Source organism: Wallemia mellicola (genome assembly GCF_000263375.1).
Source record: "Wallemia mellicola CBS 633.66 unplaced genomic scaffold WALSEscaffold_6, whole genome shotgun sequence".
Lineage (NCBI taxonomy): Eukaryota > Fungi > Basidiomycota > Wallemiomycetes > Wallemiales > Wallemiaceae > Wallemia > Wallemia mellicola.
Genome location: NW_006531963.1, coordinates 322,838 through 348,620, shown reverse-complemented (window position 1 = coordinate 348,620; position 25,783 = coordinate 322,838). Strand labels below are relative to the sequence as shown.

At 42.7% G+C, this 25,783-nt stretch overlaps 15 protein-coding genes across 15 annotated transcripts; 9 read left to right on the top strand and 6 right to left on the bottom strand.

Moving 5' to 3' along the window:
• The first annotated feature begins 31 nt into the window (after positions 1–31).
• On the top strand, positions 32–2,298 carry WALSEDRAFT_68368 (oxidoreductase). Its single transcript, XM_006957584.1, has 3 exons — positions 32–75; positions 121–506; positions 550–2,298. The coding sequence occupies exons 1-3, from the start codon at positions 42–44 to the stop codon at positions 988–990; spliced, it is 861 nt and encodes a 286-aa protein (XP_006957646.1). The 5' UTR covers positions 32–41; the 3' UTR covers positions 991–2,298.
• On the bottom strand, positions 46–7,124 carry WALSEDRAFT_32074 (glucan synthase). Its single transcript, XM_006957583.1, has 9 exons — positions 6,979–7,124; positions 4,901–6,924; positions 3,609–4,853; positions 2,939–3,563; positions 2,608–2,894; positions 2,350–2,561; positions 550–2,302; positions 121–506; positions 46–75 (listed from the first exon to the last, which is right to left on the bottom strand). The coding sequence occupies exons 1-7, from the start codon at positions 7,082–7,084 to the stop codon at positions 1,273–1,275; spliced, it is 5,529 nt and encodes a 1,842-aa protein (XP_006957645.1). The 5' UTR covers positions 7,085–7,124; the 3' UTR covers positions 46–75; positions 121–506; positions 550–1,272.
• Positions 7,125–7,389: 265 nt separating this feature from the next.
• WALSEDRAFT_60049 (hypothetical protein) lies at positions 7,390–8,644 on the bottom strand. The gene is made up of 10 exons (XM_006957582.1): positions 8,612–8,644; positions 8,509–8,562; positions 8,417–8,457; positions 8,341–8,369; positions 8,273–8,291; positions 8,143–8,227; positions 8,039–8,093; positions 7,785–7,988; positions 7,677–7,737; positions 7,390–7,632 (listed from the first exon to the last, which is right to left on the bottom strand). The coding sequence occupies exons 2-10, from the start codon at positions 8,560–8,562 to the stop codon at positions 7,434–7,436; spliced, it is 747 nt and encodes a 248-aa protein (XP_006957644.1). The 5' UTR covers positions 8,612–8,644; the 3' UTR covers positions 7,390–7,433.
• Positions 8,645–8,671: 27 nt separating this feature from the next.
• On the top strand, positions 8,672–9,452 carry WALSEDRAFT_60048 (hypothetical protein). The gene is made up of 3 exons (XM_006957581.1): positions 8,672–8,819; positions 8,867–9,213; positions 9,264–9,452. Exons 2-3 carry the CDS (start codon positions 9,004–9,006, stop codon positions 9,390–9,392), a joined length of 339 nt encoding a protein of 112 aa, XP_006957643.1. The 5' UTR covers positions 8,672–8,819; positions 8,867–9,003; the 3' UTR covers positions 9,393–9,452.
• Positions 9,453–9,487: 35 nt separating this feature from the next.
• Positions 9,488–12,337, top strand: WALSEDRAFT_60047 (TPR-like protein). The gene is made up of 6 exons (XM_006957580.1): positions 9,488–9,590; positions 9,642–9,665; positions 9,715–9,865; positions 9,912–10,565; positions 10,614–11,918; positions 11,964–12,337. The coding sequence occupies exons 1-5, from the start codon at positions 9,498–9,500 to the stop codon at positions 11,516–11,518; spliced, it is 1,827 nt and encodes a 608-aa protein (XP_006957642.1). The 5' UTR covers positions 9,488–9,497; the 3' UTR covers positions 11,519–11,918; positions 11,964–12,337.
• WALSEDRAFT_63594 (hypothetical protein) lies at positions 11,687–12,465 on the top strand (the record flags this gene model as incomplete). The annotated part of the gene is made up of 4 exons (XM_006957579.1): positions 11,687–11,785; positions 11,835–11,918; positions 11,964–12,365; positions 12,409–12,465. 4 exons carry the CDS (start codon positions 11,687–11,689, stop codon positions 12,463–12,465), a joined length of 642 nt encoding a protein of 213 aa, XP_006957641.1.
• WALSEDRAFT_60046 (DUF1682-domain-containing protein) lies at positions 12,442–13,768 on the bottom strand. The gene is made up of 3 exons (XM_006957578.1): positions 13,543–13,768; positions 12,817–13,498; positions 12,442–12,769 (listed from the first exon to the last, which is right to left on the bottom strand). The coding sequence occupies exons 1-3, from the start codon at positions 13,722–13,724 to the stop codon at positions 12,518–12,520; spliced, it is 1,116 nt and encodes a 371-aa protein (XP_006957640.1). The 5' UTR covers positions 13,725–13,768; the 3' UTR covers positions 12,442–12,517.
• A 117-nt stretch (positions 13,769–13,885) lies between these two features.
• On the top strand, positions 13,886–16,872 carry WALSEDRAFT_60045 (hypothetical protein). The gene is made up of 5 exons (XM_006957576.1): positions 13,886–13,950; positions 13,996–14,642; positions 14,685–15,090; positions 15,135–15,241; positions 15,284–16,872. The coding sequence occupies exons 3-5, from the start codon at positions 15,021–15,023 to the stop codon at positions 15,755–15,757; spliced, it is 651 nt and encodes a 216-aa protein (XP_006957638.1). The 5' UTR covers positions 13,886–13,950; positions 13,996–14,642; positions 14,685–15,020; the 3' UTR covers positions 15,758–16,872.
• Positions 13,916–14,429, top strand: WALSEDRAFT_63592 (hypothetical protein; the record flags this gene model as incomplete). The annotated part of the gene is made up of 3 exons (XM_006957577.1): positions 13,916–13,950; positions 13,996–14,363; positions 14,407–14,429. The coding sequence occupies 3 exons, from the start codon at positions 13,916–13,918 to the stop codon at positions 14,427–14,429; spliced, it is 426 nt and encodes a 141-aa protein (XP_006957639.1).
• WALSEDRAFT_16982 (vacuolar ATP synthase subunit F) lies at positions 14,590–14,985 on the bottom strand (the record flags this gene model as incomplete). Its single annotated transcript, XM_006957406.1, has 2 exons — positions 14,590–14,642; positions 14,685–14,985. 2 exons carry the CDS (start codon positions 14,983–14,985, stop codon positions 14,590–14,592), a joined length of 354 nt encoding a protein of 117 aa, XP_006957468.1.
• On the bottom strand, positions 15,764–17,437 carry Rpd3p (histone deacetylase). The gene is made up of 6 exons (XM_006957575.1): positions 17,387–17,437; positions 17,292–17,336; positions 17,159–17,242; positions 16,991–17,108; positions 16,592–16,947; positions 15,764–16,548 (listed from the first exon to the last, which is right to left on the bottom strand). The coding sequence occupies exons 1-6, from the start codon at positions 17,423–17,425 to the stop codon at positions 15,844–15,846; spliced, it is 1,347 nt and encodes a 448-aa protein (XP_006957637.1). The 5' UTR covers positions 17,426–17,437; the 3' UTR covers positions 15,764–15,843.
• A 15-nt stretch (positions 17,438–17,452) lies between these two features.
• On the top strand, positions 17,453–21,504 carry WALSEDRAFT_44824 (Nop14-like protein). The gene is made up of 4 exons (XM_006957573.1): positions 17,453–17,527; positions 17,584–18,877; positions 18,927–21,002; positions 21,056–21,504. Exons 2-4 carry the CDS (start codon positions 18,635–18,637, stop codon positions 21,458–21,460), a joined length of 2,724 nt encoding a protein of 907 aa, XP_006957635.1. The 5' UTR covers positions 17,453–17,527; positions 17,584–18,634; the 3' UTR covers positions 21,461–21,504.
• Positions 17,466–18,598, top strand: WALSEDRAFT_63588 (hypothetical protein; the record flags this gene model as incomplete). Its single annotated transcript, XM_006957574.1, has 2 exons — positions 17,466–17,527; positions 17,584–18,598. The coding sequence occupies 2 exons, from the start codon at positions 17,466–17,468 to the stop codon at positions 18,596–18,598; spliced, it is 1,077 nt and encodes a 358-aa protein (XP_006957636.1).
• On the bottom strand, positions 21,486–21,932 carry WALSEDRAFT_68357 (hypothetical protein; the record flags this gene model as incomplete). Its single annotated transcript, XM_006957572.1, has 3 exons — positions 21,486–21,619; positions 21,662–21,787; positions 21,833–21,932. Coding segments are annotated over 3 exons (277 nt in total), but the record flags the coding sequence as incomplete, so codon positions are not given.
• Positions 21,704–25,602, top strand: WALSEDRAFT_37184 (hypothetical protein). Its single transcript, XM_006957571.1, has 8 exons — positions 21,704–21,797; positions 21,850–21,954; positions 22,000–22,266; positions 22,310–22,556; positions 22,602–22,662; positions 22,708–23,275; positions 23,327–25,306; positions 25,350–25,602. Exons 2-8 carry the CDS (start codon positions 21,945–21,947, stop codon positions 25,565–25,567), a joined length of 3,351 nt encoding a protein of 1,116 aa, XP_006957633.1. The 5' UTR covers positions 21,704–21,797; positions 21,850–21,944; the 3' UTR covers positions 25,568–25,602.
• The last annotated feature ends 181 nt before the right edge of the window (positions 25,603–25,783 follow it).

Here is a 25,783-nt window from a genome sequence, read left to right as displayed (position 1 = left end):
AGTCGTAATCGTTCAAACCGTTACCGTACGTCCAATCAACAATGACGGTCGTATTAATTACGGGTTGCAGCCAAGGTAATCAACGGTGAATTCATAAAAACTCTGCTGATAGCCATGCAGATGGGATTGGAGAGGCACTCGCATCTAGTTTCCATAGAGCGGGATGTCATGTCATAGCGACGGCACGAAACGCCGCCAAAATGGGCCGATTGACTGACGCAGGGATTATGACGATGGAATTAGATGCTACTAGTGACGAGAGTGTCAATGGCGTTGCAAAGAAACTAAAAGATGACGGCATTGTCTTGGATATCCTGGTGAACAACGCAGGTATTATTAACAACAGTCCACTCGTCGAAACCTCCCTGGATGTTGCGCAGAAGGTCATAGACACAAATACTATCGGTACTTTTCGAGTGACTAAGGCATTTACAACTGATATGATACAGGCGAGAAAAGGTCTCATTTTGAATGTGAGCTCCGTCGTCGGAAGAATGCCACTTCCTGTGAGTTATGTGACTTTTTAAAGGGCCACCTAACGCCCTCCAGTTCGGAGGTTTCTACGCTATCAGCAAATCAGCTATCAATACGATGTCAATAGTATTGCGTTCCGAACTTGAACCATTCAATATCAAAGTTATGGTGCTTGAACCAGGGGCCGTCAAGTCAAACATCGTCAACAACCAAGCTGGAGGATATGAACCATCAGACGATTCGCCCTATTACCCTATCAAAGATCTCATCATCAATAGACTGCAACTTTCTCAAATCCACTCCACAGCACCAGGTAGGGATGTATTTGCAGACGATGTTGTGAGACATGCCTTGCAGAAGTCGCCGCCTATCACTCTCATCACGGGAGGAAAAGCCTGGTTGTTCAAGGTATTAACACACCTGCCTATTTCTTGGGTACAATGGCTCTTCTCGCACCGATTTGGTTTGAAAAAGCTGAAAAACATTGTATCAAATGAAAGCAACAAAAATGATTAGCGAGTTAATATATAGTATAGATCATTCAAGCAAACAAAAGTAATTAGCAAGTTGTTGTGATATCGTATAGATCATTCAATAAGTACATTTAAAAACATATAAAAGAAAATAGTATAAACGACCAAAAGAAAATACAAACTAGTAAAACCTTTCCTAAGTTTGACAGCTTGATAATTCCTGTTTTCCCCTGTTTCCATAGAACTGTGAAATATATATATTTTTTCGAATAGAAATGCAAAGAAGTTTGATGCGATTTTTAATGCTTAGAATAAAGTGAAGAAACTACCAACCAATGATAATGTCCTTATAAAACAGTGGAATGATAATAGTTGAAGCTAAACAGCTCATAATGATCAAGTAAATAAAGCCATACTTATAAAAGACTCTCCTACGCTCGATTTGGATTTTGCGTGAGTAGATAGGCGGTCTAATTTGCTTTGATGGCTTTAACCAAAACAATGCGGTTGAATGTATTCTATCAAATCCTGGTATTAAAGTTGGAATTGCGAGTATAAAGAATAAAATATGACACAGCAAGAAGTCAGCTGTAAAGAGTGAACATTCTGCTAACTTTGCGAAAAATTCCCTCAATGGGTGTGTCATTATATGCTGGCCTAATCCTGTGTACCACCATTTTCCGCTCCACCAAGCTCTATTAGTTTCATCGTTTTTGATCTCTCTGCCAAGGAACATTGCTACTATGGATTTGACAACCGCTCTTTGTATAGCCATTGAAGCAATTATACCGAGAAGTGTGCTTGTACCTCTCCAGTTCTCTAAATACCAGAGGTATTCGAAGGTGACAATTTGTCCAAGAACTGCAACAGCATGTACGAAAGTTGCCATAGCTGCGGGATATGCCTCCCATTCTGTCGACAACTTTCTACCGTAGAAGTATGACAGTAAGAAACCAGACACCAAAACCACAGCGTTTAATGCGATCGGTGCAAACGCAATGTAAAGTATCCTTATCAACATACTTGGCTTCTCAATATACTCATTTTTTATTGAGTTCATGAACATGTAAGCGAGAGTAAAAACGAATGCCATGAAAGCTGGCCAGACGATCTCAGAGAATAAGACCACCTGCCATCCTGCTTTAGCGCTATCATCGAGGTACTTCTCCGAAGGCAGACCGAGGATCTTTTTACGGTAACCCGTTACACGCGTACGTGAAAGACGACAGAAACTGATCCAGGAATTTGAGTGCGATTTGGCATTACCTCTCGACATCCAATGGAGGTATTCACGATAGTCAATTATAAAGTCATGCAGAGAAAATTGATGTGGGTTGAATGCGAACGGAGCAAGGCTGTAGTGAGGTGAGTAGTGATCAATAAACACACGCTCTAAACTTACGCAAGTGCAAATCCAGAGAACCAGAAGTAAATGAGGTGTGGAACCCACATGGACAAAGAAATGAACGTGAGCATGAGCAGAGTGCGCATACCCATGTAAATACTAGGTCCGGCGAAACGCGAAAAGAGTAATGGGAAGGATATTCTGGTGGTAGCAAAACCACGTCCTGTGGCGATATATCTTGCTCCACCGAATGTCAACGATGTTACGATCTATTTTCTGTTAGTGGATTACATATTATCATTACTTTCTACCCACAGAATGACGGTAAATTTGCGTTGAAAATACCTCAAAGATTGGTGATAACGACATGAACTGCTTTGTCAATCTACTAAAGGCTTTCCATGCACCTCTGTCCATGAGCTCATGCATGAATAATGGAAGGAACGCAATCATAAAAACCAAGAAAATGGAAATTATCGTGCGCTTTATCCACTCGTAAACTGGATAGAGATTGTAGCAACCTGGTTGACCACCCATGTAATCACCGTTGTCATCATGCTTACAGTCCTCAAGCGTCTCATTGAGTGTACCAAGGAGGAGCACTTGAGTATGTCAGTAGCTATTTCCATAATATCCACAAACTCACGTGTAACAGTAATAATTTGAACTGAGAAGATAACCAATGTGTTGTTGACGTGGAAACCACCGTGACCGTAGTAAAAGGTAAGGAATCTGTCTGTTGGAAGTTGTGTACCAAGATAGTAGTATTCTCTTGAAATCATTTGTTCACCCATACCAGTACCGATCTTGGTTTGGAAGTTAAGAATGGTACCGAAACCGAGATCACGTCCTTTACCACATTGGTAGTACTCAGCATGTTTGATACGACCCCCTCTGTTGAATGCAGTCATACCACCAAAAATATCTTCATTCAAATGTAAACCTTTTTGTGCCTTGGCAACACCACCGCGAGTAGTCATGAATATGGCATTTAAGAAATCAGGATGACCGTAGTGGAGTTTACCACCAATATGCGAAAGTGCCCTGGCAGCCATTGTACCGAATGTTTGTTCTTTACCTGCCGCAATATCACCGAGAATACCGACATTTTCTGAGAAGATGTATTCTCGAGCACCAACGATCGCAACTGGGGGCTTCTTATAGAAGTCATCTTGTCCCCAATTAGAATATGGTGAATGCCTAGAAGTCTGGAAAGACTCGAATTCTCCTAGAACATTACGAATTTTGAGACATTCTTCGAGGTAGTTGTCCTACAAGATTGTTAGTCGATTGCTTATGTATCTTAAATCACCCACTTGGTTAGCATCAATGAGTTGTAAGTATTCACCACGGTAGAAGATAAGAGCATGGTTTTGGTTATCGGATTTACCATCACCCAGAATTGGATTACCAGGTAATTCGATCCTCATCCTAGGTTTACGTGTACCATTTGGCATTTTATCGCAGTGACCATCGATTAATACTGAATAGTATTTAATTTCATCGAAAAACTCACTACTATCATCTTCATCTGGAGTGACGACCTCCTCAATGTATGCTATTTGTAAATCTGGGAATGTCTTTAGAAGAATTTCAACATTTTCTCTTTCTTCTGCGTTAAATTTGGAGTAACGCTGCATCGAAACGATGAATTTGAATTTCCTTCTGGCCATTATATCCAACGATCTTTCTACCATTTGATCAACATCTTCATTCAGATCATCGTAATCTGATCTTTCACCATGTTTTACACCTAGCTTTTGACTATCGTCACTTGAGTCCGAAGATTGGTTGCGCTCTTCGAGCAACCTGTCAACTAAATCTGGTGTCTCAACATGATAGAGTAGTTTGATGGCTTTGTGGTAGTTCATGAAACCTGAAATTGTTCTATACAGCGTTTGTGCTCTTATAGATGCCCAAATACGTGTGCGTAATGTATAATCAGGCAACTTGGCTTTCATATTGTATGAAGCGAAACTGTCACTGAAAGATCTATGTAAATTCTCAACTGGTGGTGTCTTTGGTGCTCCAAATGCACCTGGTGAAGCCTTTCCAGAAATAGTAGATGATGGGGATAGCAGAGGTGTTGCTGCTGGCGTCATAGATGGCGTTGTGAGATTAGTGAGTGAAGGTGATGCTGTAGGTGTAGCAATTGGTGTACGATACATCCCGGATTCTTCAGCGATTGTCCGAGTATCACGAATAAAATGTGACCATTCAACTGGATGTAACTGCTTCAGGTATTCCAACAAACTGACTCTAGTAGTTTCATCCTCTTCACGAATGATTTCGCGAAGGGACAACAACATCTTTTCAGAGTAGTGTGGTACCAAGACCGTGAAGCAAGGCATCTCCGGTACAGGAATAGCCTCAGGCATTTTGATAGCTAGTGATCTTGCAAAGAATGAAATTCTACGCTCAGCTTCTGCATTTGTAGGCAAGAATTCGGTACGTAAACCATACTTCTGATCGAAATCTACAAAGAATGGCGGACTTTCGTAGGTACGTCTGCCATCCTCCTTCGATTGTACCTCAACGTAGAGTAACTTCTGTACATGTTCCTTTAATTGTGTTAGCAGATTGTATCGAACATCCCGTTGATACCTACAATAGACAAAAGATGATCATGATACATAGACAACACAATCAGGTTCCATACTTGCGCAGCTAGCAGTTTTGGTTTCATTGGTAGATCATTTGGTACGAGCAATTTGGAATATATCATACTTGGTACTCGTCTGAAGAGATCCCTCCATGGTGTCCAGATGGATAAACCGAGTGCGAACGAACGAGAAACTGAAATGAACGTACTCCAAATGACATACCAAAGATAAGTATCAAGGAAGAACAACACGAGGTCCATAATAATCATGATTGCCAGTGTGAATTTAGCGTGATTTGTGCAGAAAAACTCTCCAACCAGGGCATCTGAACAGTTCTGTACTCGCATATTCATCAATGCTGCCATAGGATCTTTTGAAGACAAAGAAAGGTAACAGTAACTTTCGATATATTTGCATCCAAAAACCAGAATCCATAGGGCAATTGAAGTGAATCTACCGCTGTTATCTAATTTTGGATAGGAAGCTGTAAATGTCTGAGAAGCGACATATTTCCGAGCTCTAGAGCTGACTCGATCACCGAGGATTCTACCTGAAGGTACCAATGTGTAAAATGCAGTTATGAAGATTGCGAAAGCTAAATGAGCTTTTGCCAAAGTTAGTGAAAATGGTGTGTCTCTTTCATATGTTGCAATGTAATAGGTTGGACCAATGCAGAGAACGAGTGTGGTTGTATATAATAACAATTTTCTGATTAATGTTGAAAAATGATTCCAGTTCAGAGGTAAGAAGCTAAATTCAGCTATCGTTCCTAAGATCATGATGAATGAGGAGACTGCACCACCCATGGCTGATGCTGATATTTGCATCGGTCTAGCAGGTAATGGTTCCCAATCTCGTTTATATGCTTCATGGGCGTTGTACGCTGTGAAGAACCAATATACCGCAACGTGAGCGATCCAAATTCTATTATAGTCAACAAGTAAATGGGCGAAAGTACGCTTTTCCTTGAATGACTTATAGAACGGCTGATCCCATTTCACACTCGCTAATGCTCTAAAGCGTTGATCGGGACGTATATTAGTTAAACGAGTTCCATCTAGTAGATGAATACGGTTAATACCCTCGGGATACCAGAATAACTGATTTATATCATCATATCCAATTGTCTTATCATGGTCATTTTCACGCTTGAGGTACCTTCCATCGACTAATTCGTAAACTTGATCTCTATAATAACGGTATAATGGACGAATAATGCTACGTAAATAGTACCCCTGAGGAAGAATAGGTCGCTCCTCTTCAGGTAATTGCTGGATCTTCGTATAATGATCATTTGCGCATTTGAATATATAACAAAGACATTCAGGCATGAACCTGATATTTCCAGCTTCCGTCCAACATAATAAGAATATTGCCATCTGGACTATTCTATTATGGCTGGTCATTTGTTCCATTGCCGTGCGCCAGCGCTCTGTAGCTGAACGTAATGATTGTTGTCTAGTTCGATTTCGAGTGAGAAAGGCGTAACAACGTTGTCCGAATGTTGCGTTAACCTCATGCGCTGCCTCACCTAACATTGCCATACCTGGGTTGTTCTCCGTGCCAATGGCATCATCGAGGTCCAACTGCGCAGCAAAAAACCATCTTTTGAAGTTTGCATGTTCACCACCGATATAATCAGCGTGAAGAGTCATCAAAGCTTGATTTGCTTGCATTCTCGATGCTCGTGAGTCTAATTGGCGCATGAGCATTTCGAAGGCATTGGTTGATGCATCTGACTGAAATCCGAGGTAGTGACTGACATTATGGAATATGGACTCGATTTCTGTAATTGTAATAGGACAAAGTGGGGAAGAAGACCATGAAAGGTATTCTTCATGAGAGGGGTGGATATCAGAGTTGAAGAGCGTCTGCGGGGGGACGGACGTCGATGGTGTTGGTGGTTGTACCCTCCAGGGCGGATAACCAGAATCTGTTGCTACATTTGTTGCTATTGTTGGACCAAATACGCTGTCTCCAATTAAGGATTCGCTGGAGTCGTTGTATTCATCGTAGTGCTTGCCTGTATCTGTATAAATATTGTCAATTGTACGCTTTAATGTAGTAGGATATCTATACGCACTCAGATCATCTATATCTTCGTACTCTGCATACTGCTCGGGCTGACTGAGCAGAGATGCAGGCGAGACATCCGTGTCTACGTTGAGATCTCTCGAGCTAGATCTCATTCGCTAATATTAATTGATTATTATTCAAATCTGAATTGCGGACAGCGTGGTTCAAGTTCAAGAAGTGTATAAGCGCTGTGAGGAAGATGGCGAGAGATATGTCTAAACTATATACCACTAGTAGACTTTTATAATTCTAGTGTATTTTATTAGTATAAAAAATGGCTCAACGATCGACTTGTACCTCGCTCGCACTGATAGCTTCTAGATTAGCACAAGGGGAGGATTAGACGTGATATTTGTAATATACAAACATTAAATAGCGAAAATATCCTCACTAAGACTATATTACACCAGTTTCCATACCGTCTTTAAATTATTTCAATCTTTTGAGTTACAATAAAGAATTTTAAGCAACTTGACCGCCTGCTCTTGCTAAGTAGCCTCTAACTTGTATCCAGATTCTGGAGGCTTGTGGATATGGTGCTACTAATCCATCAATGCGAGCACCAACATGAGCAAATGCATTCTTGGTGTATGGACTGAAGACATATCTTGAGCGTAAGAATAAAGCGTAAAACATTGGCATTGAGATTGCGTTTTGGAAGCTGGTTCTATTAGTCTGTGCCTGAAGAATTTACGCGTAACTCACATAAGAGCACCAAGGAAAAGTCTCACAAAGACTACCATTTCAGAGTATGAAACAAACTTCACTGCGTAATTGTAAGTATGTTATACTCAAAATAAAGGCGTTCCTTACTTGCTTTGGCGTAGTTTGCCTTTACAAATGATCCAATCGACTTTTGGATTGATGGGCCTGCGCCAGAGCTGGATGGAGGTGTTGAGCCATCGGTTGAAGTTGCGTTTGACTGTGGTGGAGGTGGGAATACCAATGGGATTGCTGTGTTCTTGACGAAAGAGAGAATGTGGAAGAGTGAGAAAGTCGCATATGGGATAAGTGTGACTATGTACAGGTTATTTACTTCACCGAGCATTATATTCTATAGCACTTACGAGGTACTGGCTTGCTAACGAAAAGGAAGGCGGCGAGGATCAAGTATTGAACATTCTGCGGGTTTTGAGTGAGAAGTGCTGCGTTTTCAGTATAATGTACGCACTTCATCGAGCATGGCACGTTGTACCCATGCTAAGTTGGCTTGTGGGATACCGAATGATTTGAAAACAACGACTCCATATGAAACGCTAGAGAACGTCAGCGAAGGCTTCCCTCAGTAGGTTGGAACGAACATAGCACCAAAGTATGAAACTAAACGGGATGTTAGCAAGTAAAAATGCTACCAAAATTCGCAGCTCACGCTTGTATGCCCAGCCAAGATCACCACCTCTGTATGCGGGTCAAAATGAGACTAACGAGCTAAAATGGGGTCTTACTTGAAGGTGATCAAACCGAGAACATATTTGAGTGTGCTTAACTGTTAAACGTGTAAATCTAGCTGAAATGGTCATACTACGACAAAACATACGAAGAGGATAGCGTGTCCAGCTGCCCAGGAATAATGCAACGCGCTGCGAGCCATCTTTAGTGTTGTATTAGAGAGTTTATACTTTATTGAAAGGAATTCTCACTATAAATTTCTGTGGGTGGTGATTGTATTACTCAAGATGCTACAATTGGAGAAACATTCTGTTGAGCTCGTGGAAAAGCTAAATAATGTAGCAAGAGGAAATGGAGAGTATAGAGAAGTTGATGTCAGCACACTAACACATGAAGATATTACATATATTATCAAGTTTGTGAGAAAACACAGTCAGACACTCCAAGAGAAAGGAATAGGTGAGTATATGAGAATAAAATGACACTACACTGACAGTTATATGAAGATACACGTCAATATAGCGTTGTGACGCTCCTTGCTGGTTCTACTAATTCAGATAACGCAATACAATCGTTCAAAGTAGGTAACTGGAGGATATATGCTCAATTAACACCAGAACAGAGCACGGAATATGATGAGAATATGAAGAAGATCAAAGATGAGCTCAATAGAAAGGCTTATCTTGAGATGGTCGGATCTTCTCTATTTCCTCAAGACGAGCAGAAGCGCAAGAGGAAGTCTGTATACAAGGAGACGAAGGATGAGCTACAAGTAATTACATCGGTGTTGTTTAGCATGGTAGCTGTAGCAACTGCTATATGGTGGGCCGGTGGTACGATGAATCCGACATATGTGGGTGACTCAAATGCAGTTATAATATATACTTACTTAGTAATGCGCAGAAAACATTACTGGCGATGTTTGGTGCTATCGCAATTGCAATAGTAGAGACAGCGCTGTATGTCATAATACAGATGCGCAAAAGCGAGACTGGGAGGGATACAGAGGAGAGAAAAAAGAAATCACAGTAGAATGTATGAATAAACTGTTGTATGAATATTTTATATCGTCAATCGATGATCATCTGACCCGGTAACATCTCTTATTCATCAACAGTGACTATGTCGTTCAATGCAATGTTTGGTGGCGGTGCAGAATGCTCTACAAACTCATTCAATCCGCTAAACAACGTACTCAAGAATGCAGATGTAGATCGATCAGTGATGAAAGTAAGTTGATATACTCCATATACCCAGATGTAGCTCACATATACTCTACAGGAACGCCCCGGCTTGGGCACTTCTGTAGGCAACACAATTTGCATTCTTTATATCTTTTAATCTTCGTCGATAGTCATTATCCGCCTTTCCGAAGAGTTCAACATCCCTCAGAGAAGGCGATAGATTGCAGCATTTTGGGAATAGCTCACCTGTAGCACACCACACAGGCCCATTTGGTATGGAGGCTATGAGAACTGAAGTTGGTAGATTAGCACCTGCAGCTTGTTTGTCATAGCTTTCTTTAGCGCCACTTTCTAACCTAAATTACAGCTTCTAGTTCATCAGCCTGGGCTCATGAATTCAGCGGAAACCAACATCATGATATACAGCGTGATCTACTTGAAAGATCTTTCAACCAGCAGCATAGAAATCTCAGCAAGTCGAATTGGAATGAGGAATATTCACAGCAACAGCGAGGTGTTTCACCTGGTACTTCCGCCAGTCCTGCTTCTTTGTCACATGCAGCTAGTCCTTCAAGCTCTATGTACATGCAATCACCGTATATGCCAATATCGCCTTCATTTGCTGGTACAACTCAGCAGACGGCGCCAGTTAATGAAGCAGAGGAGAACGCTAAATGGGACGAACAGTTCGATAAAATGAATGAGGAGATTTCCAAAAAAGCTGCTGCTGTTTCAGAGCAATCAACCGCTACTAAGGAGGAAGACATACAGGAGCAATTTAAGCAGACACTTCGTGATGAAGGTTTAGATGTCGACAATAACCAAGATTATCTCGCTGAGTTTGAGAATGTCTGGAATACTCAGTATGCACCACATGAGGATGCAAGTAACAAAAATCTTGCTAGTTGGGAGAAGCAATTTAACATGGAGATGAATAATGCTAGAGAGAGTATTGAGAATGACTTGATAGAGAATCAGGCGACTAGCAATCCCAATCAGTCCGTCCAGACATACCAATTTGGTGGGTAATTTTCATTGATATAGAAGAGTTTACTAAATGATCATATAGAAACCACCAATCAGTATATGGAATCAGCAGATCCCTTTGCAGAAGGGCAAAGGTTGTTGAAAGAGGGTGGACCCCTCAGTGAACCAGCGTTGGCTTTCGAAGCAGCAGCTCGACAATCACCTCACAATGCAAAGGCCTGGTTATGGCTTGGCTATACTCATGCAATGGACGAAAAGGAAGAGGCAGCAATAAAGGCATTGGAAAGGTGCTTGAATGAAGACGCAAATGAACTCGAAGCAATGATTCCACTCGCAATATCGTACACCAATGAGGGTGACGACAATGCGGCAACTCTTACACTAGAGAAATGGATAACAAGGAAGTATCCGTCAACATTAACACCAGATACCGGCACATCAACAGCCAGCAACTGGCCTTGGGCAACGCACCAGCGGGTGATTGATTCCTTCTTGAATATCGCAAGGACGCAATTCAGTAGCACGGATAAGTTGGATCCTGATGTGCAAGTGGGCTTGGGGGTGCTTAGTTATGCAACTAGTAATTACGACCAAGCACAAGATTGTTTCAAGACGGCGCTTTCAATGCGTCCGGATGATTGGTTGCTCTGGAACAGATTAGGTGCCACGTTAGCAAATGGTGGTAATTCTGAGTCTGCAATTGAGGCATACACTAAAGCATTAGAATTGAGGCCGACATTCACGAGAGCGATACACAATCTCGGTGTAAGTTGTCTCAACATTGGCTGCTACAAGGAAGCAGTCGACCATCTTCTCAGTGCTATAGCACTTCAGCAAGCTAGTAATGATAGGAGTATCAATGAGAGTCAGAGTTTATGGCAGACACTTCGTCGATCACTCTTCGCGATGGACAGACACGATCTTGCTGCTATCGCCCAACCTGGTACACCTGTGCATAAATTCAAAGACCATGGATTTGATATTTAACGTCTAATGTATTTAGAAACCATTGTATACGAAGATTTATGAATTATCGACCTCTTTATAATAACGGCGATAAGAAATATGACGACTACACTGAGATTTCCGCTTAAAAAGTATTTAAGATCTTCTAGTATGGATTCACAACATTGGTCTACATTTATATCGCCGTCGATGGCTGCAACTTTGGAGATCTCTCATCAAACGCGAGATGGAGATATTGCTAGACTTTCTATAACGATAACGCACGATAGTGGTTATGTAGACACCATGGTATATCGTACCATCATCGTGATTATTCACATTTCTAAAATATCACTAGGAATCTATAGCGTTGCACTCAGATGAGAATGCAAAAGTGACGATGCGATTGACATTCAAAGATAACATCGTGATGGTGAAGCATGTGAGCTGAATGTTAGCTATACCATTAATCTAACACCTCAGTCAGCCAGATGGGAGATTTCAGATAACATTCACGACAAACTCCTCAGCAATTGAGTTCGTAGATCGCGCGAGGAAGTTCAAAATTGAGTGTGTAGCTGCTAATGAGACGATACCTCTCCTTCGTGATGGTATGAGGAGGACGGAGAGTTCGAGCAGCAAACTTGGTAGCCAATCTAGTTGTTATTCCATGCCGCCGCCAGCGACTCAGATTCAAACACAGTTTAGTCAGAGTTACAAACTATCTCAACAAGCTACACCACCAGCAAGCCAGAAGCGTAAGAGAGGTGACGAAATCTCTCTTAGAGAAGCTGATAGCACTGATAACATCGATATCGACATCAATAATGACAAGCTACTCACAGAATCAATTATGAGAGTCATACACGAACCTGATTTCGTCAAATTGGTGTGACACACTGCGATCGTTGTTAATTACTCATAATTCACAGGTCGATAGACTGAGATCGGTAGATGCACTCCGTCTGACACCGAGAAGTGATTATTAAATCAAAGAGGGTTAATGTATTATGCTTTCTATTAAAGTATCCGATAAGCTTCTTAACGCTTCATTTTTGGCTTTGGTTGGCTTCTTTTGGCGACCTTCTTACGTTCCTTCTCTTCGTGCTTGCGTCTTTGTTCTGGAGTCATCTTCTCATATTTGGCATCCTCGATTGCTTTCTTGGCGATACGCTTACGCTCCTCGGCTGTCTTTCCTGTCCTTTCTTCTTCTTCATCTTCGAGCTGTTTAGCGTATTCCTTGATTAAGGAGACTTCCAAGTCTTGACGATTCTTCTGTAAGCGACGCAATGTCTGGAAAGTTTTGTTAGGAAGTATAAATTATTTTGGATATCACTCACATCAGCGTTGAGAGATAACTTCTGAAGATGGATTGCGTCAATGAGGTTGAAGACCAACATGATGTATGAAGTGAGCTTTGACATATCACTTGGTAACTTAAGGTTGATCTCAATTACGCGTTCCTTCTCTTCCGGCTTGAGGGGACCCTTTGATGGTTTCTCGGTTGGCTGGTCAGAAATAATGAGCCAATTGAGGTATGCGCCAGCCTCTTTGACAGTTTCAGGCAAACCAGTAAGGCCTTCCTTTGAGAATGACGAATTAAGAGCGTGTACTTCAGCCATTGGTGAAAAGTCGTTGGTGAAAGCATCAGAATCGTTGATGGTCTTTGTCAAACCCAAATCGAATCTCTTTTTACGGAGGTTAGCCATTTTCGATTTCTTTACTAAGGCGTAGACGAATCCTACGTCTTGGCCGCCCTTTGGTGGAGTTAACTTTGCAGTGAGTGTAACGTTATCTGAAGAGTCAGCACCGAAGTCGATAGTAGACCAAGCGAGATTAAAGAGTTGCTGGAATATATCGTGACGTGGACGTGTGTGTACGTGGGTGTAGAACCTCTCCATACCTCTTCTACCAGATGCATAGGTGAGGTAGTCAGTTGGACCATCAGCGTAGGTTGGTGATTGCTTGAAGACATTAACCATAGCTACTTGCTTGTTGATAATGCCCTGCCAGTGATCCGCCCTGTTCTCGTCAGTATTGTGTGCTGGCAGTGAAAGTCGAGTTACCATTTATCAGCTATTCTCTTGTTCCATCTGCTGCCAACGAAAGACCAGAGTATGTAGACTAGAACGAGCAGAAGACCTATCAAATCCCACTTGAAGAGTGCTGGTCTGATGACGAACATCTTCCACTTCCATTCAATTCCATTGTAGTTGCTCTCGAATAAGCCTTCACGGCTTGGTGGCATGAACGTCTTCACAACGTTTGCCAGTCTTGACGATGTTTCTGAGGGTTCAACCATGATAGTGGAAACACAAGGGAAGTTTGAAATGCTCGAACACTGTCTCCTCTAGCAGCAACCTCACAGATATTAGTAGCATACTACAACATTCTCAGCCTATCACACCATTCTCATTAACGCTCTTCTTCTCTCATACGATGGTCAACAGTTTCTCGATAAGTTCACTGTATGAGTGAGTGTATGGTGACCTAGCTACCCTCTTGCTGACTATATTTAGTGCGCCATTCAATATTTGCGCCAGGGCGTTCTTCCTCAGATACCCAAATCCATATGCTGGGCATATCGTCAGCGTTGATGTACTGAGTAGGGAGATTACGCCAGACAAGAAGCTTAAAAGTGTTAGACTAATACTCAAACGGGGTCAACTGCCGAAATGGCTTCCGAAGAATCTGGTCGAAAAGGCAGAAAGCTGGGTTTTGGAGGAAAGCATTATCGATCCATTGAATAAGCGATTAAATAGCAAATCCTACAATGTAGATCACATAAAACTCATGCGCTTGATTGAAGAAGCCAGTTTCACAGCTGAGAAGACAAACACCACACGACATGAGACAACGGCAACGGTAATTAGTAACATTGGTACAAGTACGTCGTCATGGATGGACATTGGCGTTAAAGCTATGCGAAGCCGTATCGAAAATTACACGATAAAGCGATTTCAGAAAGGATTACACAAGCAGCGAGCGGGATATCTGCACACGCTCGACAATATCGGAGCCGGCTACGGTCATAGTCTTAGTAGTCTTAATGGCAGCACCTCAATATTCAATAGACTTAGGAATATGTTGTATAGTACATAGAATTATTTACATTACTCGCCTACGAGCTTCTGCACACGCTTGAGAACGCTATCTTTTTCGGGATCTGCGGGATATTAGGGGAGTATTAAAGTATAGATATACACACCATATGGATGATCCTTCGATGGTATTTCTAGTAGCGCTGGGAATGCCTCTGTGTGTCTCTCCACTAATGGGCGTATGAGCTCAGCGATGTGCTGATTAATCAGTAATATCGCAATATCGTCTCTCTCTTGTGTAAACTCCCTGAAATGCTCCTCTAAAACGCTGCGTTGTGCTTTTGGATCGTGGACGTAGAAATTCTTGCTGTTATCGTAAACCTGACCAATACCAGCTAATAACAATCCAGTTATAGTATCTTCATCACCTATTGCAGCTATCAGTGTGCGTTTGTTCGTTGAGCTCATCGTTGCAGCTCTTGAACCAGTGCAATCACTATCTAATGGCAACCAAAGAGGACTACAAATTGGATAGCTTGCCCTATTATGATAAGGAATTAGAGAATGATACGAGTGAGTCTTTAGTTTGCTGTATATCGCCTCTCATACCACTGTAGAACTTCGTGATGCGGCTGCTAAGCTCATAGCTGATGAATTGGCAAATTCTGAGAGCAGAGACTTGAGTGGTGAATTGGGTGATGATATTTCAACAGGTTTTTTAACTGTAAGTCGCTATACGCGCTCATATCACTCTAACACCACCCAGTCGAGCGATCTTCTAAGGCAGGAAATGGAAAGAGCGGGAAAGGGAATACAATTAGACAGCTTTGATGCTAGTAGATACGCACTCGCTGAACCTGAAGTAGAGAATGTAAGCGAGTGGAAAAAGTCATACAACAACGCTGTAATAGCGAGTGAATACCAGCAATTACGCTCTAGTAACCTCGATTTACTCTCCGCGTTGGGTGCTAACGCCTGGAAACTCTCAAATCACACCCTAGATGCAGATGCTCGCTCACTTGAACAACAATCTGAACAGATAAACAACAAAATTATCGATATAAACCGCTTACGTAAATCTGAACAAACGAAAATAGGTGAAAATCTCAACACACTTGAGAAATCCTGGGGTGGTCTCGTCAGTAACAACTTGGAATTGGAAGTTGCAACAATAGCCTTGGAAGTTGAGTTAGCACAACTCGCAGAGAGGGAACAGCAGCTGAGGGCGAGTCTACAGTAATGGATACGAGATTTTAAGTTATGTATATGCTTCAAGACATGTAATATTACAAAACAGATTGACTACATCGCCAGATGGCTATGTTTCTAAATAGTTGGTTGTGCTTTCGCGTAACTCTGCTCATTCCGCCTTCCACCTTCGCCTTCATCTTCACTATCGCTGAATTCATCATCACGCTGGATGGTTTTATCCCAAAGTCTCTGCGGACGCCTTTCATTTGGGTCGTCGAGGTCTTCCCGTTTGTTGTCATCGTCGTCGTCATGATTCATTCGTGGGATTGGCTGCATTTGTACGCTAGGTGCGAAATCTTTATCGCGAAGATTTTCAAATATGGCCGACTTGAGATTAGATAGGTATGCAGATGTATTGAGATCTTCCATGTTAGATGAAGGGACGTCTAATTTGTAAGAAGGACCGAAGTAGTCGATGTATTCAGTTGTTGGTAGTGTTGGACTGAGTTCTTGGCCAGCTGCCAATCCAGTTTCGTACGCCCATGCTCGACTAACATTTCGAATGGTGTATCCACCACCACCGAGCATCAAAAGCGGGAGATTAAATTGTTTAACAAATGAGACACAGTTCGCGTGTCCTCGCATACTCAAGTTGAAACAACCAAGTTTGTCACCGCTTAGACTGTCTGATCCACATTGTAGAACTATAGCTGAGGGTTTGTACCATTCGACTACTTTACCGATGACGGGCTCGAAAATACTCTTGTAATTATCGTCAGTGATACCATCCCTTAGGGGCACATTCAGAGAGTATTTTCTTCCTTTGCCGAAACCAATATCCTACACCATATTAGAGAGGCTCACTGATAAGTAGAGGACTAACCCTAAGATCACCAGTGCCGGGGAAATACTCTCCAAATTTATGAAATGATACTGTCATAACCCTATCAGTTGTGTAAAAAGCTTCCTCAACACCATCTCCATGGTGAATGTCGATATCAATGTAGAGAACTCTGTCGTGGTATCTTAATAGCTCTAGTATACCCAAAACTATATCGTTTATGTAGCAAAAACCAGACGCTTCAGCCTTCTTAGCGTGGTGAAGACCACCTGCCCAGTTTATAGCGATGTCTGTCTTGTTTCTACTCAGTCTGGCTGCACCTTCCATCGAACCACCTGCTGAAATGGAACAATACTCGAATAAACCGTCGAATACAGGGCAGTCATCGCCAACGTTAACTAATCACCGTTAATGTGGTTGATATGGTGTTGTTATACCCACATTTAGCTTGTTCTTTAGCGTACGAATCCATATTATCCGGACTGATCCTGTTAAGGAAATCTACATACTCATCGGTATGGAATTGAGTCATTTCTTTACGAGTAGCTGGTTTAGCGCGCTATATTAACGCTCTGAGTCGGTGCTATACTCATAAGTAGTTCTACATACGAATATTTCCATTTTCTTATATAAACCGTAGTTCATAACTAGACTATGACACATTTTAACCCTTGTGGGTTTCATAGGGTGTCCCTGTGTATTCTATTAGCTACCAAATTGAGCTATTTCCTCTGATACTAACAGGACCATAATGATAATGACCAATATCTGTATCGTGGAAGTAACACTAATGGATAATTTAGTAAGTATTCTAATAAAATAGTGATAATAACTCACCACACGCTTATTTCTCGTATTTTCTAGCGGTGTGAACATGACAGTCTAAGTGAAAGATACTTCTTCAACTTATACGACGATGTCAGACGAGGAATTGATGGATGATTTGTTCGGTGGTGCAGAGGAAGATATAGAGAAGAAGTACGTCAATAGCTTACTATAAATCCCGCTTTATTAACTTGCATAACTTACTTTAGAAGTCAACAAACGGACGATAATGACGATAACGACGATAATCTATCAGAGAGACGTGCATTGGAGTACAATGAGGAGGATATGCCTACAGAAGGTGTCATACTTGAGCAGGTTAGAACTGCTACGATGGATATCAACAATCTACCACCAATACGATCCGTAGATAAGAACTGGCTGGCGAAAATACCTAACTTTTTAAACATACAATCTGCTGGCTTTGATAGGAATACATTCGAGGATGACGATAAGAATTTACCTGATAACGCAAACAGTTTGAACACTATCAGGTGGAGGTGGCATCAGGACAACAGCGGTCAGACTATAGCTCAGTCTAATAGCAGAGTTATCAAATGGTCAGATGGTAGTCTCAGTCTACAGGTCGGTTCTGAAATCTACGACATGAACACAAACGAGGATGTCAAAACGGTATCCTCTTCTGAGCCAAACAACCCACGTCAGTACGCTTATACGAATCACGAGAAGAGTGAGGTCGTTATGGGCGATACTGTCATCAATGGTCAACTCAACTTTGTTCCACCAAGTTTAACCTCAAATGTACATAAAAAGTACGCCTCAACAGTCAACGATAAGCACTTTAAAGCTGCTAGACTTAAGATGGTGGATAAAGAAACTGAAGCAAAGGATCCAGAGAAGGAGCTGTTGAAGAAGATGGAGGACGACAAGAAGGTAGCCCGTCAGAGAGCCAAGCAAGAGAGGGTAACTGCAAAGAAAGAAGCCGTCGCTAATGGCACGAACCTCGACTGGAGTTCTGACGATGAAGATTTGGCGAGAACGACATCAAGACGTATCGGCGCGAGAGGATACGAGAAGGAGCCAGACGATGGATTCGTGGTAGACGACGAAGACGACGACAAGATGGAGGGAATAAACGACGACGAAGAAGAAGAGGAAGAAGACGGCTCAGTTGATAGTTTGGAAGACGCAGAGAATAGAATAGAAGAGCAGAAGACTAATAAAGTGTATAAGAAGCGTATTGAATCTGACGATGACGAATAATTGTTTTGTATAATCCATTCTTCTTTCTATACGACGATGCCATCCCAGCTCAAGCAGCTCAAGCAGACTGTGAACAACGCAGGAATAAAAAAGAATAAGAGAAAGTTTGAAGGCAACTCGCAGGATAAAGATAAGAGAAAGAAGATCTCTGAGGAGATACACACAAAATTTAACCCATTCGATACCCAAGTACAGCGCCTGAAGCACAACGTTGGAGGGCGTAAGGTCATTGGTAGCATCGGTGCACCAGCGAAGGCTAAGCAAGCAGGTATCAACCAGGTCTGTATACGCCCTATCTTGATCTACAGCCAGCTGACTATCCCGACAGAGAAAGGAAGCTCTACTTCCGGCACTAGAGAATAGAAATAAATCATCAAAGTTCAAGGACAGACGTTTCGGTGAACAGGACCCTACACTTGATGAGGAGGAGAGAATGCTAGAGAGGTACCAGGCGGAGAAAGCTAACAGCGGGAAACGCAGTCGTAACAACGCAGATTTCAACTTGGAGGATAACGACGAGTTGACGCATTACGGTCAATCTTTGGCTTTGGATGATGACTTCGCAAACGCTGGGTTGGGCGATAACGACGACGACGACGCTGGTACTCGCTTTGACGCTTTCGGTGGCTTCAACGATGACGAAGAAGAAGAGCCAATCGATTACGACCACCCAGATGCTCCTCCTCGCCGTAAAACCAAGGCTGAAGTCATGGAGGAACTCATTACGAAATCCAAACAACACAAAATGGAAAGACAGCAACAGCGTGAAGACGACGATGCTCTTAGGGAGGAAGTTGATGCAGATTTGGATGAGATCAAGGGCATGCTTTTCGACGCACCAGCTTTAGATGTCAAAAAGGAAGATGAGAAGGCTCAAGCGAAAAAGTCAGACGACAATAGCAACTACAAAGGCGATAAGTCTGGTAACGAGAACTACGATCAGTTCGTTAGACAGCTCGCCTTTGATAAGAGAGCAAAACCAACAGATAGGCTCAAGACAGAAGCTGAAGTGGCTTTCGATGCCAAAGAAGAACTCGAGAGAAAGGAAAGAGCTAGAGTACTCAGAATGAGGGGCGAAGATGACCAGCAGGTCATCAATCCTTCAGGTGGTTACGCTGCTAGAAGGCAGCGTGCACGCGAAGAAGAGGAGGCTGAGAAAGAGGAAGACGACGACGAAGATGATGAGCAGATGGAGGATGCTGAGACTTACGGTATCGGTAAGGGTCTTGATGGGGGTGATAGCGAAGAGGGTGATGAAGACGAGGAAGAAGACGAGGAAGAAGAAGACGATGATGACGACGACGATGATGGCGATGACGATGATGACGATGAAGAAAGCATTGCCGAATCAAATGAAGGCGAACTGGGTGATGTTGCAGAAACAGACAGCGCTCCAATAAAGAATCTCGTTGATAGCAATAAGAAGAAATCAAAGAAGTCATCAGAAAAAGCTACAGCGTCAGACAGTTCTTCTCTGCCTTACACCTTCGCCTGTCCAACCAACCATGACGACTTTATGGATATCATCGAGTCATACAATGTAGAGCAATCGGAAGTCCCAGTCGTTATCGAGAGAATACGCACGATTTACCATCCAGAATTGGGAGAAGACAACAAAGCCAAGTTATCTCTCTTCAACGGTGTTCTCATTGACCATCTGATTTACACCGCTTCATCTAGTGCCAACATGGAGTTAATGGGTATTCTTTCAAAGAATATCGTACAACTCACAAACCTCCTTCCAATACCATCAGCTGAGACTTTCAAAGAGAAATTGCAACTTTTGCAGCGCAACTTCAACAAAGGTCTTTCATCAGGTTCCACGAGCGAAAAAAGTAAAACCTGGCCAGGTATTCCTGAATTGAGTTTACTTAGACTTATCGGCGTTGTTTGGTCTACCTCTGATTTCAGTCATCCAGTCGCATCAGCTGCTCAGTTGCTTATTGGTCAATATCTTTCACAAGCTCGTATTAGAAATGGCAGTGACATAATCAAAGGATTAGTTCTCTGTGGTATTTCATTGCAATATGAGAATTATTCAAAGAGATTCATACCAGAGGTTGTAAACTTCCTCGTTAATTCAGTTCTCATTCTTGGCGGTGTTTCCAAGAAGGCCGTACCGGGTCAACATCCAGTACCTGATGTTGGACGTTTGCCTCAGTTGGCTCTCACGAAGAATGATAAGGAGCAGCCCCGTGCTTCTATCCCATTGAAGGACTTCCTAGATGAGAGTAGCAGCAACTCGCTCCAAAGTAGGGTTGATATCTTGGACAAAACACTTTCAATATCCCGTGAAGCAGCTCAAATGTGGGGATCATTGGATGGTTTCATCGAAGCCTTCCAGCCTTTAGTTGAGGGTTTGGATGTTGTGTCAAAGAAGGATGTATGTGGCGGTAAATTGAAGGTGAGTTGAGGCATCTGTTTGCGTATAAGACTAAAGACTAACATAACATTAAGAGCCATTTGGAAAAGACATCACAACAGATAAGAAATCAGGTCAAGTTTGCTAAACAGGCTCGCAGACCATTAAGAATGCAACAACACAAGCAAATTGCTATCAGCTCACTCATACCTAAGTTCGAGGAGAACTACAATGCGGATAAGAGGTACGATCCTGATAGAGAAAGAGCAGCGAGCTCGAAACTCAAGGCAGAAGTCAAGGCAGAACGTAAAGGAGCACTTAGAGATTTGCGCAAAGATGCTAAATTCATTGCGGCACACAAGCAACAGAAACGTATTGAGGAACTCGGCAAATACGAGGACACAATGCGTAAGAAGGTCGACAGGATTGGTGATGAGCGCTACGAAGAGAAGACGCACCAGAAAGCGAAAGCGAAGGCCAAGAAGATGGCTGGAAAATAGATTTAATTTATATATTCACCTATTTATATGCATATATTGGAGTACTAATATTAGTGAGAAAGGAGGTCGAGTGTAGAAATACAAGAAGTGAACAAGTTAGACTATATCTTATTGTGTACGATTTGGGTTTGTCTGTAAAGAAATGCGTCTAATCACGCGCTTGTTCTGTCAGTCGTAGGCGACGGATCCGGGGGTACTCACTCTACCGGCTCTGCCGATCTCCTTGCGGGACATTTTGCGTCCACCGTCACCGCCGTAAGTTTCCTGGGCTACGATACGCGTCTCCTGGGCTGTTCGCTGCAAGAAAGAGAGGAGTGCGACGTACGCCTGTAAAGGGGTGAGCGAGGGGAGCATATCGGAAAGTGTACTAACAATTTTATCCAAATTAGGGCCTATTTTCTTGTTTGGTTTCTGTGCCTTTATTATTTTACTCAGCGTCGATCTTGGATAGCTCGGTTTTGGTGGTGCCATTGATACAATCATCATGTCGTTTCGTAAGTAAATAAAAGATTTATTCAATCGATTTATAACAACGCCAGCTAACCTCTCGTTGTCTCCCTCGGAGAGGCATGCCTTTGCTCACTTCTACAAGCTAGCTGAAAAGGGTAACGGTATCGTTAGCGGTGAATCAGCTGTAGCTTTCTTCAGCTACTCTGGCCTCACACCGCTCCAACTCGGACAGATTTGGCAGATATCTGATACAAACAACAACGGTTTCCTTGATCAGCAGGGCTTCAGCGTCGCCTTGAGGTTGATAGCTCACTTGCAAGCAAACGAAACACTCACAGAAGACCTTATCAATAAGCGTGAGCTATCCCCTCTCCTCCCATCACTACTTACACCTATCAGCTGGTCCCATCCCACAGTTCGACGGTATACCACCACCAGCTATACCGCAAGTATCATCGCCTACTAACCAACCCTCGATTTCACCAATCCAAACTCAGCAAATTCCGCCTGTTCAAGTCGATGAAAGGTCCAGGTTCACCAGGATCTACGCTGGTTGCGGCCCTATCAACGGCTTACTCTCCGGCGACAAAGCTAGAGACGTCTTCATCAAAAGCAAGCTCCCGTTCGATGTCCTTGGTCAGATCTGGTCGGTCTAGTTCCTTACTTTTAATACACAGCTTACCCCTCTCAGGAACCTTGCAGACACTCAGAATAGAGGATCACTCGACCTGACCGATTTCATCATTGGTATGGTGAGTCTACTACGTCATATATGTCTCACTCTTGACACGCACTAGCATTTCATACAATGCTATATGAACAAAACTATCAGCCAGTTACCTTCTACCTTACCACCAGCTGTCTATGAGCAAGCTTCAGCTGGGAGACAGAGATCACAATCACCCTTGGTCTCATCACCAATCCAAAATCAACTCACTGGTGGTAGTCAAGCTGGCTCTCCACCACCAAGTCGACAAGTTAGGTTTGCTGCTGTTGGCGCAAATGACTCTCCCCAATCTATTTCAGCTATACCGCCAGTTCAAACACAACCAAGTGAGCCTGCGAAGATAACGGCCGAAGAGAAGAAGTCATACGATGGTTTCTACGACTCACTCAACCCATCCGGAAATGGTGTCTTGGAAGCTGATAAAGCTGTTGACTTCTTTAGCAAGTCTGGCTTGCCTATTGAGATTCTCGCAAATGTTTGGGATTTGGCTGATGTCAGAAAAACTGGCAGTCTTAATAAGGATGAGTTTGCAATTGCTATGTATCTCATTCATGGTTGCTTGGCCGGAAAGCCTCTGCCTTCTACCTTACCTGATAATTTGATACCTTCGTCATTGCGCTCTAGTGCTCCACGTAAACGTAGGTTTATGATTGATTTATTAGAATAGTTTATTTACATCTACAATTTAGCTGCTGACGACCTGTTCGATCTGATGGGAGATGAATCTGATCTCCAACCTGCAGTTGTACAACCACAACACAGTGGCGGTATTCAGCCAGCAGGTATACAACCACAACATAGCGGCGGTATTCAGACAGCAGGCGTTCAACAACAAGGTACTGGGTTGTCTTCACAATCAACTGGTCTTTCCTCTCAAACTACTGGTATTCAAGCTCAACCAAGCGCTTTCCAAGTACCAGGCTGGCAAAATCCACCATTACAACAACAGCAAGCTCCTCAACAGGCTAGGTCACCATTTGAGAACCCTTCTTCTTACCAACAGCCTGCGCTCGTTGACGATTTGCTCGGCGATTCAGACGTTCAGCAATCAAAACTCAACACTGATACAGAGGCAGTTCAGTCTGCTAAAGGACAGCTATCAGAAACGGACAAAGCTCTTTCAGATTATCAAACTCGTCGTGCAGATCTTGAAACACGCGTTAATACAGCTGAAACTGAGCGTAAAGATTTAGAACAACGTTTGACAAATGCGAGAAAAGCACACGATACAGAATCAAAATTGGTTTCAGAATTGCAAGTAAAGCTAACAGAGACTACCGCTGAACGTCGCAGATTGGAACAGGAGCTAATTACCGCTGAAAGTGACTGCTCTGCTCAGAAAGTAGAGAGAGCTGAATTGGAGACAGCTTACATGAGAGAAAAGGAAGAGACCAGAGTGCTTAAAGCTAAGATTCTTGAGATTAGCAATCACACTACAGAAATGAGACAAGCGCTTTCAGAATTCCAAGAAACGACTCAAGCATCAAAGGGTGAGAATGAAGAAACTAAAGAGCAGCTCAGAAATGCGGAAAGTGAGCGTGATAATGCTGCTAAAGAGTTGAAGAGATATAGCAATGTCGATCCAGCTGAGACTCTGCCAACTGATGGTGAAAAGGAGTTGGATGAGAAGTTGAAAGATATCGAAGACTCCAAACAAGAGCCAGAAGTAAAACCAGAGACTCTAGAGACTCCTAAGGAAGATACTGAGACGGCTGCTGAGAACGTCAAAGAGACTCCTGTTCTCGCTCAAAACGACTTAAAGGAAGAGCATAAAGAGTCCAAGGAAATCAAGGAGACTAAAGAAGATACTACAATAGTGCCTACAACGGAGGCCGCCTCAGCAGTTCCACTTCCAACTAGCCCAGAAAGCGCTCAAGAGGAACCTCAAAGCGTCTCAAAAGCATTGAGCCCATCATCAACCAAGTCTACCAACCCATTTGATAACTTTTCCAAACCAGTTGAGGAGGCTGGTACGACTGAAGATCCATTCGCTGTTAATGATACAAGCAAGAGCGCTTTCGACTCATTTGATGACAACTTTGATAAGCTCGAGAACACAAATTCCAACGTTCAGGATAATACCAATATCGAAGCTCCAGCTACTAATTTCGATGACGCTTTTGCTGGATTTGATAGCAAGCCAACTGATTCCAAGGCAGCCTTCGATGAGAGCTTTGCACCAGCTGTTGGCACTGCCCCTGCTGCTTCAAGTGCGGATAAGGAAAGCGCTTCACCATTTGACAACTTCGCACCGGCCGTTGGCGCCACTTTGCCTGCTGTTAAGGGTAAAGAACGTGACAATGACTCAAGTGATGACGATGAAGGCCCAGAGGATTTACCAGAGTTATCCGAGCAACCACCAAATCTTAATCCAAAGGACGACAAAAAAGATGAATTCGAAGATGCCTTCTCTAGTTTCCCTACCGCACCTTCACAAGCTGATGCCAAAAACAAAAATCCATTCGATGCAATGATCGGTAATACAGGCGAAAAGAAGGACGATCATGATGATTTCGATACCTCCTTCGCTGACCTTCCAGCAGCTCAAATTGCAGCTGGTAACGTCCCTGGTGAAAATGATGATGATCATGATTCTGCATTTGATTTTGTAGCAGATTTCGATCAACCTGGTACATCAAACAAGCAAGCACCTAACAAAGCGTTTGATGGTACGTTAAGTAATCTAAACGATTTTACTAATCCAAATTATAGATTTCAGTGACACTTTCAGTATGAGGTCACCGACAAGTGACCAGGCAGATAATACTGCAAAGCCAAATTTACCACCTCGTGCTGAGAATGCGGAAGAAGATGATATTAAGCAAGTAAAACAATTGGTTAATATGGGATTTGACAGACCACAAGCAGTCAAAGCACTTGAAAAGTCAGGCTTTAACGTCGAGAAAGCCTTGAACAGGTTATTAAAGTAATTGAATGACTGAATCTTGTAAACTTTTTCTATATATATATATCTATATACCATTACTTAGTTTGGAATGCCTGGCCGTCGACTATGGTGACGCAGTGTGATAATAAAGCTCGGGCTGTGAAGTCTAGCTTTTGATTATGACCACGAGGTGTAAATGATGAATAAAAAGTTAGTCAGACTATTAAAGTAAAACACGCTATTTAGCTTGACTGACGCT

Excerpts from the sequence above, each read along its gene's own strand:
- WALSEDRAFT_68368 (XM_006957584.1), top strand. The coding sequence starts at position 42 with ATGACGGTCGTATTAATTACGGGTTGCAGCCAAG. Across the intron at positions 76-120 it reads AATTACGGGTTGCAGCCAAG|ATGGGATTGGAGAGGCACTC; the intron begins GTAATCAACGGT and ends ATAGCCATGCAG. Across the intron at positions 507-549 it reads TCGGAAGAATGCCACTTCCT|TTCGGAGGTTTCTACGCTAT; the intron begins GTGAGTTATGTG and ends AACGCCCTCCAG.
- WALSEDRAFT_32074 (XM_006957583.1), bottom strand. The coding sequence starts at position 7,084 with ATGAGATCTAGCTCGAGAGATCTCAACGTAGACACGGATGTCTCGCCT. Across the intron at positions 2,895-2,938 it reads TCAAATTATTACTGTTACAC|TGCTCCTCCTTGGTACACTC; the intron begins GTGAGTTTGTGG and ends GACATACTCAAG. Across the intron at positions 2,303-2,349 it reads TTCTCTGGATTTGCACTTGC|CCTTGCTCCGTTCGCATTCA; the intron begins GTAAGTTTAGAG and ends ACCTCACTACAG.
- WALSEDRAFT_60049 (XM_006957582.1), bottom strand. The coding sequence starts at position 8,562 with ATGGCTCGCAGCGCGTTGCATTATTCCTGGGCAGCTGGACACGCTATC. Across the intron at positions 8,094-8,142 it reads AACGTGCCATGCTCGATGAA|AATGTTCAATACTTGATCCT; the intron begins GTGCGTACATTA and ends CAAAACCCGCAG. Across the intron at positions 7,989-8,038 it reads CGTTAGCAAGCCAGTACCTC|TCACACTTATCCCATATGCG; the intron begins GTAAGTGCTATA and ends ACCTGTACATAG.
- WALSEDRAFT_60048 (XM_006957581.1), top strand. The coding sequence starts at position 9,004 with ATGAAGAAGATCAAAGATGAGCTCAATAGAAAGGCTTATCTTGAGATG. Across the intron at positions 9,214-9,263 it reads GTACGATGAATCCGACATAT|AAAACATTACTGGCGATGTT; the intron begins GTGGGTGACTCA and ends AGTAATGCGCAG.
- WALSEDRAFT_60047 (XM_006957580.1), top strand. The coding sequence starts at position 9,498 with ATGTTTGGTGGCGGTGCAGAATGCTCTACAAACTCATTCAATCCGCTA. Across the intron at positions 9,591-9,641 it reads TAGATCGATCAGTGATGAAA|GAACGCCCCGGCTTGGGCAC; the intron begins GTAAGTTGATAT and ends TATACTCTACAG. Across the intron at positions 9,666-9,714 it reads GCCCCGGCTTGGGCACTTCT|TCATTATCCGCCTTTCCGAA; the intron begins GTAGGCAACACA and ends CTTCGTCGATAG.
- WALSEDRAFT_60046 (XM_006957578.1), bottom strand. The coding sequence starts at position 13,724 with ATGCCACCAAGCCGTGAAGGCTTATTCGAGAGCAACTACAATGGAATT. Across the intron at positions 13,499-13,542 it reads AAGAGAATAGCTGATAAATG|GGCGGATCACTGGCAGGGCA; the intron begins GTAACTCGACTT and ends TGACGAGAACAG. Across the intron at positions 12,770-12,816 it reads AGTTATCTCTCAACGCTGAT|ACATTGCGTCGCTTACAGAA; the intron begins GTGAGTGATATC and ends AAAACTTTCCAG.
- WALSEDRAFT_60045 (XM_006957576.1), top strand. The coding sequence starts at position 15,021 with ATGGCAACCAAAGAGGACTACAAATTGGATAGCTTGCCCTATTATGAT. Across the intron at positions 15,091-15,134 it reads GGAATTAGAGAATGATACGA|AACTTCGTGATGCGGCTGCT; the intron begins GTGAGTCTTTAG and ends ATACCACTGTAG. Across the intron at positions 15,242-15,283 it reads TTTCAACAGGTTTTTTAACT|TCGAGCGATCTTCTAAGGCA; the intron begins GTAAGTCGCTAT and ends AACACCACCCAG.
- Rpd3p (XM_006957575.1), bottom strand. The coding sequence starts at position 17,425 with ATGTTCACACCGCTAGAAAATACGAGAAATAAGCGTGTG. Across the intron at positions 17,243-17,291 it reads GTCATTATCATTATGGTCCT|GGACACCCTATGAAACCCAC; the intron begins GTTAGTATCAGA and ends TAGAATACACAG. Across the intron at positions 16,549-16,591 it reads CCGGCACTGGTGATCTTAGG|GATATTGGTTTCGGCAAAGG; the intron begins GTTAGTCCTCTA and ends AATATGGTGTAG.
- WALSEDRAFT_44824 (XM_006957573.1), top strand. The coding sequence starts at position 18,635 with ATGCCATCCCAGCTCAAGCAGCTCAAGCAGACTGTGAACAACGCAGGA. Across the intron at positions 18,878-18,926 it reads AGCAAGCAGGTATCAACCAG|AGAAAGGAAGCTCTACTTCC; the intron begins GTCTGTATACGC and ends CTATCCCGACAG. Across the intron at positions 21,003-21,055 it reads TATGTGGCGGTAAATTGAAG|AGCCATTTGGAAAAGACATC; the intron begins GTGAGTTGAGGC and ends CATAACATTAAG.
- WALSEDRAFT_37184 (XM_006957571.1), top strand. Across the intron at positions 22,663-22,707 it reads CCGATTTCATCATTGGTATG|CATTTCATACAATGCTATAT; the intron begins GTGAGTCTACTA and ends GACACGCACTAG. Across the intron at positions 23,276-23,326 it reads CTCTAGTGCTCCACGTAAAC|CTGCTGACGACCTGTTCGAT; the intron begins GTAGGTTTATGA and ends TCTACAATTTAG.